Raw genomic sequence first — 11713 nt, 5'->3', positions numbered from 1 at the left:
TGAATATGTTCTTATTTACTTTAAAATGTGGCATAATAAATAGAATATATGGTTGGTGACTTTTGATATCATGTGATATAAGACTCGTCCGATATGGCGTGTGAAAAGGCTCGGCAAGCCTCGCCTTTTCCTACGCCATATCAGACTAGTCTTATATCACATGATATCAAAAGTCACCAACCATATATTCTCTATATATCGTCCGCATATAAAAGGATACAGATCTTATAATTGCCTATTTCAATACCAATATCCAATGACATTAAATATATTGCTTAATCATTAATATACATATTGAACAGAAGAGGTGAACATGTTTTAATTTAGAGTTGTAATGGAGAATTGTTAACTATATGGGTTTATATAAAGTTATTCAAATATTTAACAATGTGGTTCGTTTACGAAGTATGATTAACTTTAAGTTTGATCTTATGTGTAACTTAAACTTCATATATGCTATTTTTTCATTAAGTGGTCTGACTTGGTGAATTTAACGATTGACAATTATGCAAGCATATATTAAGAAATGGAATATCAGACTTAAACTTAAAACGCTCTGTGAAATAAACATAAATACATACATCATACATTTTTTTCTGCTAAAGACAAGAGCAGTTTCAAACAACAACGCATAAGAAATGGTCCGCATAGGCTAATCAGGGACGACACTTTCCGCTTTTATGGTATTTTTCGTTTCGAGGAAGTACCTCCTTAACGAAAATCAAGTTAAGACGAAAAGTGTCGTCCCTGATAAGCCTGTGCGGACGCCACAGGCTAATCAGGGACGGCACTTTACGCACATGCATTAAGCCCATTTTTTCAGAACACGACTCATATTTATTGTATACACTCGTTTTCATAAATTCACAGTAATCGTTATGTTGCATACAATATCAGAACTGTACGTTTATATGAATATTATAACATAAAATACAATTAATGGAACGATTATGACATACCATATTTCACAGCGTATCTTACAACATTGATCTTTAATTTAACTATGGACAGAATGCAACTTAGTAATGAAGACAAAGTTTTTAATTTAATTGATATTTAATAATCGTGGATAATCTTACAAGTTGATTTTTATGATATGAAAATTATCATCAAACGTGGGATGTAATTCATTTTTAATTAAATTTAACGGGTGCGTATTATCTCAATTTTGGTAGCAAACATTTGTAGAAAGAAGTAGATGAAACTCTTTTTTAAATGCAAATAAAAAAATTAATAAACAAAAATAAATATATTTTTCCTACATTTCAGCATTGTCCTAAATATATTCATGCCTTATATCACGTAAATTTCCATGCAATCTTAACAGTTATACATTTAGTGTACACTGTCATATATTTTCTTGTGAAATCACTTAAGATGCTTCAATCAAACGGCAAATGCCAAGCAACCATGTGTATCTTTTAAAAGTATTTACTAGCAGTGTATAAACTGGTCATTAAACACTATAATAGCAGCGGTAATTTTAATTTTATCCCATTTTCACCGCGACATTGACGGTATAACACGTTGTGGAATATACTTGCTTGTATTCAACACTGTGGAATATACCTGTCGCGTGCACGGACTACTTTTTAAATGACGTCATGCGATATGCGCTAAAATTAGGTCGAAATTGTTTGGTTCATTGATCGAATTTTAAGGTCACCCATGAAAAGAAAATGTGCATATTTTGCAGAAAAAAATATATATGATATATTCACCAAAAGAAATGTTGAAATAAAATATCAAATTACACGATTTTTGTTTTGTTATTTTTTTATGTATATTTACTTTACCACTGAATGATTTTTCATAAGAAACAAAGTCGACACAACTTGAGCTTCAAAATTATACGACCTTCAACCTTTAAATCTAGTCATATGACATTATTTAGTGTAATGTGCATTGTTTATAACCAAAGCATATACTTTTGACATTTAACTTAAATATTAAGAATGTACAACAAGCCATACACATATCGCACAGTTCATGAATAATCTGCTATGTTTGCTTTCCTATTTAATTCACGTTAGGCATAGAGCTGTGTAAAGTATAAGATGGTAAAAATAGCACCACACTGGAATTGGGAACGTCCCATTTGTACACGGGTATTTTCTACTCATTCATCTGTTGTGTACTTGAATGTTTTCCATTCTTTGTGTATTTATATATTAGATTATTTTTTCGTACAATAAGGGCATTTACCATAGATAAATAAAACATTGTGCAAGTTTAAACATAATTATGTTTATATGCAGAAATCTGCAAATGCAACCGAGTTTACCAACGGCTATTATTAGATAAACTGCTCCGGTTCATTTGAACAGCAGTAATGTAGAGTACATGACGTAGCGTGTGACGAAGAAGAAAGTTTATCGCGTTCATATACTCATTTGAATAAAGTGATAGAATGGCATAAGGGTCTTTATTTAACTATGCTAAAATAATTATTAAAGACCCTAGATGCAAAATCGTCAATAATTGAGTTAAATGGATTTAGATGGATTTTAAAGGATAATTAAAGGTAAGATACTAGTTCTTACATGTTTTGATTTTTGATTGTACTTTTGTCGTTCCCTGATCTCGGGGAAATGATTTTAACATGGGCGCCATTGATGCATCGGATCACACACGGCATACCCATAACATTATATAAAAAACACGTTCTGCGCGTCCTGAAATTCGTCGTCCGAAGTCGGAAAACGTATTGCCCTGTATATTTTGTCAAATAAAGTGTCAGTCGCTGCAATTGTCTGTTTACTCGTCAAAATTGTCAAGGTCTTCGATAGCTAAAGAAACTTCAGCGTACAGTTTATTTAGTATTGACAGACCTGTACAAAGTCGCGCCAGTCAAAAATCATAAAAAGCGACATTTAAAGTAATGGTAGCCAGAACTAGGTCGTCGATGGTGTACATGTATGTTGACATCGACAGCATTTTGTCAGGAGTAATGGCCGCCAGATTGGATTTTGATCATTTTCTTTCGAAAATAAAATAAATTATAGTAAAGTAAAATCTTCTTTTCGCGGTCGTAATGTGTTAAAATTCGCATACTGCGTAAAATTGAATGTATGCATATGGTGATATTTTTACTTGTTTTACAGTTTGTGTGTGAATTTTTTAAAGACTATTTCGCGTACCAGAACAAATACATGTATATCACTACGCATGGTTACATTTGTTAGATTTTAAGCGCTTTAATGACGGAATTAAAATTATTGTTAAGGTTATTAGATCTATTTATGTTAAACGTCACGTTGAAAAAATCAAATGGGATAAATAGAAAACTAGTATTAGCGTTGAATACAGAGAAGTTTATGTTGCTCGGCTCGAACACCGAAAGCGCTCGCCAAGGCTCGCGCTTCCGGCGTTCTAAGCCTCGCAACATAAACTTCTCTGTATTCAACGCTAACCTAGTATTCTCTATGACTACACAGCAGATGCTCATGCAAATTAATGCATTAGTAATAAATTAAGTATCTCTGTATCACTTATAGTCCGAGAGCCCACGGGTGTTTATTGCAAGTTTTGAGGCCAAGATTTTTTTTGGTATATTCGAAAAGGGTATTTTATATCCTTCCACAAAACCCATTTCTTAAGTGTCACAGCCGTATATATCTATGATTTTTTTGGTAAAATCACTCAAAATCGAAAGTTTTTCTGCTGATTTCTGGAATAATTAAATAAATACACATTTTCAGTCATGCGAATTAACCCAGGGTTTCCGTTTTGGGGTTTTAAAATAGGTATCAGAGACCTTTTCGATAATTCAGTGAAAAAAATATAATTTTTCTTGTTTTTTTGTTTTTTTAAGTTAAAAACCACAACAATTCTCATTTTTTTAGCCGAATTTTCCCATTTTTCAATTTTTAATTCTGCAAATTCGTTTTACAAAGTTAAGAATTTCCAACATATTCGTCTAATTAGTGTTTTAAAAATACACATATGGCCTCCTTGTTTAATTCCAACAACGACTTTTTTTGATTACCATCTATTAGTGATTTTGGGGGGAAATGAATAAAATCACTCACAAAACTGCTGATTTTTGGAATAATTTGATTTAATTAGATTTATAAGACATGTGATCATTATAACAATCAAATATTGTTCGCATATTTATTTTACAGGTCTATATAGATATATTTATATGTATAACATCACTTTTATGAAAACATCCGATACATTTATGGTGCTTATAGGTTAAAAACCACTAAATTCTTAACATTTGTAGCCGTTTTTGCCCATTTTCCAAGCTTAAGTTCTTCGGTCTTTGTTACCATGTAAACAATTTTCAATATGTCTGTCTCATTTGAGTTCTAAAAATGCACACATTGTCTCCATATTTTAGTGCATAATTTTTTTTAATGTCTTTTTTAAGTCATTGGGGGTGTGGAGTGGGGGACGACCTAAGTCACACGCAAAACTGCAGGTTTCTGCTCCAAAATGTCATTAATTAGACATGTGATCATTATAAATGGTAAAATGTTGTTCATTCATGTACATATGTATAAAAAATCACACAAAACAAAATATTGAATCAAATGCTTACATTATGCCAAGATTGTGTGCACAGTTTGCTTATAGGTTAAAAAACGCTTAATGTTGAGATAAATGAAATTTACACAATTTTGCCTTTTGTGATATGATTAAATTAATCTAATTACAATATAAAAAAAACTGCAATCATTTCTATGTCCAAACATTGGTAACATAGTATATATATTCTTTAAAATCCTGTAAATAGACCAATACTGACCTGTTTAATGTTTGAACCACTTTTACAAAAGTTGCTTCCCTTTGATTTAAACACGCCATGATCGGTCTGCAGAGGTCAAAATAAAATTATGAAAAACAGAAGGACTTGCCTAGATTTACAAGTATAAGTTCAGGTAAGTAATGTTTTTTTATCTATTAATGTACTATTTCAAACTTCATACACTATAGGCTTAATTTTATGTAGTATAACCGTTTGTTTGAAATATGTTAAAACATCGAACAGTTCCTGTGTATGACATGTTGATGACTTTTCCAGTTCATATTGACCATCTGTGCATGTTAACTCAGCATACGTTGGTAAAACAGTACTATAAGTACTTCAACAAAAGGGTTAGAATAGCATTTTACAAAAAAAAAAAAGAGAAAGTGTACAGAAGGGTCATTTTCATTTTTTTTAGAAAGTGTAATAGTATACGGATATGCACATTTTCGGATAAATTCTACTTTAAATGGTGCTCCCAAAGTTACGGGCATCATGCTGAACGTTAGTCATACTATGAGGCTGTCTGTGGAATTGTGTGTCATTAAATAATCTTTCACATCATCACGGTATAACAAATCCCAGTGACAGACTGCCTTTTTTAGCGAAACTATAATGTACGCCAAGATAATCATTTATAATTCTGAATTTAAATACGCATTTGGTCTACAGAGTTATTTTTTCTTTCCAGAAATGTTTGAATGATATAAAGGGAACAGTAACAATGTTTATCAGCATCAAGCAAACTATGCAGGTTGGTTGAATGAAGTTTCTAGTTCTTATTAAAAAAGGTTAAAAACCACCAAATTTCTAAATTCTTTTACCTGCCTTTGCCCTATAAAAGTTATTTTTTCAAAGTCTTATTACTATGTTAAAAATGTTTTCAATTTACTCTGTTTTTATCTTTCTTCATTACTATTCAAATATGTTATTGTTTAATTATCCATCCATAAATTGATTGTACTACAACAATAACAACAACAGTACATGTATTGTATATTTCAGGTCTTGCTGTCTAGGTCGTCAAACTGGTTGTGCATTGACAACTCAAACCCTCACATGCGAGTACCAGTTTTGGGGGTAAGGATGGTACATGTTTGAAAATCACTCAAAAGGCCTGGAAATATGAAATTAACATTTCCTGAATGTAGGACTGTTGAAAATAATGTTGTCACACAAGTAATGTTTCAATGGAATGAGTTCAGTAATTCAATCTGACTGATAAGAATACTTTGCTGAATGATGATATTTGCATTTCTACAAGCCATAATACAATTGAATACTTAGGAAATACATTTCAGATGTTAACAGAGAAGAAGTGAGCAGTATGTTGATGGGTGACCTGTGCTTCGTTAGACTGCCTGAATAACTTCTACTTTCTGGTATTTAAACTTAAAGATTATTCTATTTTATTCAAGTCGCAATAAATTAGCGATTATTAATGAAATAAAATGCAGAACAAACAGTTTGAGTCTGTCATTCGGTCAAATTGTTTTTACATCAGTTTTGTTTGTTTAAAATCTTGTTTCCGATTAACCAAGAGTGTTTATCAATCAATCAATCAATCAATCAATTGATCAATCAATCAATCAATCCAGATCAGATCAAATCAAATAAAACCAATCAATTAAACACAGAAGTAAACAAGTAAGCTTGGTCGAACAGACACACTAAACAAACAAACAAAATTAAATAGTCAAGTAGTTAATTACATTTGTAATCTACCATTTGCAAAACTTTTTCAGGTGTAAAGATGGCATTGAATAACAATAACAGCAACCAGACTAGCAGTACCGAACCGCAGTGTGTGCTACATGCAGGTCCTCTCATTGTGTCTGAAGAGATCAAATTGTTTGACACGGAATCATGGACACGAGTTAGAAAAGCATTTCACATAAGAAAATCAAAACCTAACTGGAATTTATCAAAGTATTCAGCAGTCTGTTCGTGTTTACCGGACAGTTTCTCTTGTGTTGATGGATATCATACTACTTGTTATAAAAATTTCACTGCCATTTCTGAATCATTTCAGTTGCATAAATCGTCAAGTACATCAAGCTTGTTACTTAGGTCTCTTGTAGATCATCCGGTGACGGGTCCTGGAGGAAAATTTCCACAAACCTGCATCTTCTGTGGACGTGCGCAAATACAACGAAGAGGTCAGCTCCCTGAACTGCTCGGATGCTGTGACAATCACGAAGCTGAGGAGAATATCAAGCAGGCAGCACAAGTTCTACATGACCAGGAGATGATGGCAAAAGTTGGGAGTGTTGACTTTATTGCAAGGCAGGTTAGATACCATCATAGTTGTAGGAAACAGTATATCAATAAATCTGACAGAAAGAGGAAAATAGTCAAAACAGAATGTGCTATCAACTCACCTGAGTCTATGCAACCGCAAAAAAACAAGGACCATGCCTTCAACAAAATTAAAGAACACATTGACTCGCATATCATAATGCAGGAAAACCCCGAAATACTGACATCACTTTATGAACTATACAGAACGTTCTTAGCAGAACTTGCTTGTCAAAGTGATAACACAAACGCGTATTTCTTTGGGCAGAAAATTCTACAACACTATGCTGGAAAACTGAAGATTGGGAAATTAAGTAATCGTCAAGGCAACGTTATTTCTACATGACCAGGAGATGATGGCAAAAGTTGGGAGTGTTGACTTTATTGCAAGGCAGGTTAGATACCATCATAGTTGTAGGAAATCGAGACCAGAATGAATCCATTTAGCAGTGATTACAGAAATGATGAACTTATTTGCATCTCCACTGGCAAGATTGTTTCCAAAGATATTGCAGATGATTTATTGACGATGGAGAAACAGGGAAGTGCCTGGATGGAACAATTTGCAAGTGGATGCTTTCTCGACTCCTCACGATTTGAAAAGCCTATTCCAAGAAGGAAGGTTAAGAATTTCGCAGATTGTGTTATTAAAATGGCTGTTACAAGAAAGGATAACACCATAAGGCAACTGACTTGTTCAAGAGATCTGTTTGGTCGATTGCTATACTTGGCCACAACAATTGAAATAGATCTGAAGAAAATCTTCTCGTTTCCACTAACGCCAGTGCCACTTTCCCTAGCACATGTTGATGGGAGTGTAATGAAAACAGATAAATCGAAATTAATGAAGATTCTAGAAGACAGAATAACAAATGAACCACCCCAAAGAATTGACGCAACTATCATTGACGGCATGTTCTTGATTTAGACAATGACCGCTTTTCCGAGTACATTTGCCGAGATAGCAAAGGTGATAATTTCTCGATTGTCCGGCTTATCTTCCCGTGTGGACTTTGTGTGTGATACGTACAGACATCCATCCATTAAAGACATTGAAAGGACATCGCGTAGCGCAGTTGTTGGTGGATTCATTGTGTCTGGTCGAGATCAGAGAAGACCAAAGGAATTTCATAAAGCATTGCGATCAGAGTCATTCAAGACCTCTTTTTTGGTTTTCCTGTCAGAAGAGTGGGCGAGAAATGAATATGCACCATTTTTGAATGACCGTTGTCTCTATTTTGGGCTTGAAGACAAATGTTACAGGTTCACGTCAGACCAGGAAACAGTTAGTCGCATTGAAATAGGCGATTTGGCCTGTAAACACGAAGAAGCAGACACGCGTATTATCTGGCACCTTCATCACATTGCGCAACATACCGAAGACTCACAAAATGTAGTCATACGCTGTAGTGACACCGATGTTTTGGTTATCCTTTTGAACTATGCAGGAAAGTATTCATTGAATGTATGGATGGATGTTAGACTCAGTAGCAGTAACAACAGGAGATATATAGAAGTCAACAAGCTCGGATCCGTCCTTGGGCAAAGTATTTGTGATGCCTTACCTGCAGTGCATGCTTTTACAGGCTGCGATTACACTGCAGCATGTGTCTGCAAGGGAAAGGTTAGGCCATTCTCTCTTGTCGAGAAGTCTACATTATTCCAGAAAGAATTTGCTGCCCTTGGAGAAAGTCAGGAAGTTACACCAGAAACAGAGAGTACTATTGAGTCATTTGTTTGTGCGATGTATGGGAAGCCAGGATTATGTGATGTTGAAAGTGTCAGATACTCCATCTTCCGAACAAAGTTTGCACCAACTGATGAAGCACAACCACTCGGAAAAATTAAAGGTGCAGATGCCACTCTTCTACCTCCTTCAAAACCTGTTAAACACCAAAAGCTACTACGGACAAATTTGGTGTCGTATATTTGGCGGCATGCTCACAAGGCAGTCCCTTTGGAATTGGATCCAACAGAAAATGGATGGTTGGAAGATGATGGATACTTTAAGTTGAAGTGGTTTTCTGGACCACAATTACCTACAGACATTGAACGTGTGCTTTCGGAGAGCGTTGATGAGCCAGATGACACTGATGAAGTTGAGTTGGAGATTGATGATATCGATGGTGATGACGAAGATTGTTCAAATACTGATTAATACAACAATGAAATATTAGCATGAATAATCATGTTTTGGCATTTGCTTAAATGTACTAGCACAACTGGATGACTTTACTTACACATAGATGAATATGGAAATGGTTGCTTTTAGTCATGTGAAAGATTTATGATGTACACATACTTAGTACATAACAAGGCCGGATGACAATTATAATGTTCGTCATTATTTACTTTGTAAATACATTTTAGTTAAAAAATATATTTATTGAAAGTATACGTAGTTAAACTATTGTTTTATGTTGATAAGAATTGTGCGTGATAAATGCTAGTAGATGTGTGTATACATAAAAACAGTACATGTATAAAATAGGATAATTTATCATGTATACAAAGTATGTTTAATGTCTAGATGAAATTAAATAATTGTTTGATTTTCCTGACAAATGTTGTTAAAAAAAATAAAAAATAAATAAAGTATACGTAGTTAAACTATTGTTTCATGTTGATAAGAATTGTTCGTGATAAATTCTAGTAGATGTGTGAACATGAAAAACAGTACATGTATGAAATATAATAATTTATTATGTACATAAAGTATGGTTAATGTCTAGATGAAATTAAATAATTGTTTGATTTTCATGCCAAATGTTGTTACATGTAACAGTTGTGTGACATAAAATGTTAGTAAATGTTTTGTTTATAATGATACTGTAAATGTATAACATATAGTACAGATTTTTGCGTTCCGTAACAAAGTATTGTAATAAATCAAGAAAGTCGTTAAAAGGACCAAGTGGTCCTTTTTCAACCTATAAACACTAATATCAATACATTAGATTATGTTTAACTGAAAATACTGAATATGTTAAAGGGCATATTTAAGCAATGTTAGATCATTTAAAATGTCAGCAGATAAATTTCGAAATTTGCAGTGGGTATGAAAACCGCTGAAATAAATCAGGTGAAATGACTCAAAAAGAAAGAATATATTAAAAATTTAGTGGTTTTTAACCTACAAGTACACTGTACTCATTGGAATGTTTTGTTTTGAGCTATGTTATACGCATATGTACAAAGACGAAGAGTGCTTATTATTATCGTGATCACATGTCTTTTAAATCTAACTATATCAAATTATTCCAAAAATTTGCAGTTTTGTGTTTGATTTCGTTTATTGTTCCTGAAATCTCACTAAAAGTCTTCATTAACAAATGTTCATGTTTGAATTAAATCAGGAGAACCTTTGTGTGTTTTTAATACAGTATTTAGACTAATATGTTGAAAATTATTTCAGTAGAGTAAAAATTCGATGAACTAAAACCTGAAAAATGGACTAAAACAGCTAAACTAGTTAAAATTTAGTGGTTTTTAACCTACATAAACTGTAAAAAAAATAGTGGTTTTAACCTAAAATCACTCTGCGATTATTGCATGGTTTGTTTAGAGTGCAATTGTATATATGCGAACAATATTTGATTGTTATAATGATCACATGTCTTTTAAATCTAATTAAATCAAATTATTCCAGAAATCAGCAGTTTTGTGAGTGATTTTATTCATTTCCCCCCAAAATCACTAATAGATGCTGATCAAAAAAAGTCGTTGTTGGAATGAAACAAGGAGGCCATATGTGTGTTTTTAAAACACTAATTAGACAAATATGTTGGAAATTGTTAACTTTGTAAAAAGAATTTGCAGAATTAAACATTGAAAAATGGGAAAATTCGGCTAAAAAAAAAGAGAATTTTTGTGGTTTTTAACTTTAAAAAAAATAAATACCTTGACAATTATATTTTTTTCACTGAATTATCGAAAAGGTCTCTGATACCTATTTTAAAACCCCAAAACGGAAACCCTGGGTTAATTCGCATGACTGAAAATGTGTATTTATTTAATTATTACAGAAATCAGCAGAAAAACTTTCGATTTTGAGTGATTTTACCAAAAAAATCATAGATATATACGGCTGTGACACTTAAGAAATGGGTTTTCTGGAAGGATATAAAATACCCTTTTCGAATATACAAAAAAAAATCTTGGCCTCAAAACTTGCAATAAACACCCGTGGGCTCTCGGACTATAAGTGATACAGAGATACTTAATTTATTACTAATGCATTAATTTGCATGAGCATCTGCTGTGTAGTCATAGAGAATACTAGGTTAGCGTTGAATACAGAGAAGTTTATGTTGCGAGGCTTAGGTTTACTGAATGTTGTATATTGCATACATTGAAATAACGGCGAAATTCTGTTCATCAATATTTTGACAAAAACTGGTATTGCTATAGGCAATTCAAATTTTATCTAGGAGTAGACATGGTGTTCCTATACGGAATATATAAAACCAGTTTTCGCGCCGAAGACAATAAATCAGTTGTACTAAACACAACACCAGACCGATAATATCATACACGAACGTGATCCATTACCTTAATTACAAATATTAACATTAAGTGAAAACTTGTGACATTTTTAATGCATTCAACTCTGATTTTTAACACGGTTTACACGAATTAAGAAAAGATTATGATATAAGA

General features: G+C 32.9%; 1 protein-coding gene across 1 annotated transcript; it reads left to right on the top strand.

Moving 5' to 3' along the window:
* Nucleotides 1-4789: 4789 nt before the first annotated feature.
* Nucleotides 4790-9652, top strand: LOC127871900 (uncharacterized). Its single transcript, XM_052415183.1, has 6 exons — nt 4790-4889; nt 5448-5510; nt 5762-5836; nt 6058-6138; nt 6502-6632; nt 6838-9652. The coding sequence occupies exon 6, from the start codon at nt 7986-7988 to the stop codon at nt 9210-9212; it is 1227 nt and encodes a 408-aa protein (XP_052271143.1). The 5' UTR covers nt 4790-4889; nt 5448-5510; nt 5762-5836; nt 6058-6138; nt 6502-6632; nt 6838-7985; the 3' UTR covers nt 9213-9652.
* The last annotated feature ends 2061 nt before the right edge of the window (nt 9653-11713 follow it).

The sequence above is a fragment of the Dreissena polymorpha genome, chromosome 1 (assembly GCF_020536995.1).
Source record: "Dreissena polymorpha isolate Duluth1 chromosome 1, UMN_Dpol_1.0, whole genome shotgun sequence".
Classification (NCBI taxonomy): Eukaryota; Metazoa; Mollusca; class Bivalvia; order Myida; family Dreissenidae; genus Dreissena; species Dreissena polymorpha.
Note: the sequence above shows the minus strand (reverse complement) of the source record. Positions and strands in the feature narration are given on the sequence as shown.

What these genes read in the sequence shown, in the direction of transcription:
- LOC127871900 (XM_052415183.1), top strand. Translation starts at nt 7,986, where the DNA reads ATGACCGCTTTTCCGAGTACATTTGCCGAGATAGCAAAGGTGATAATT.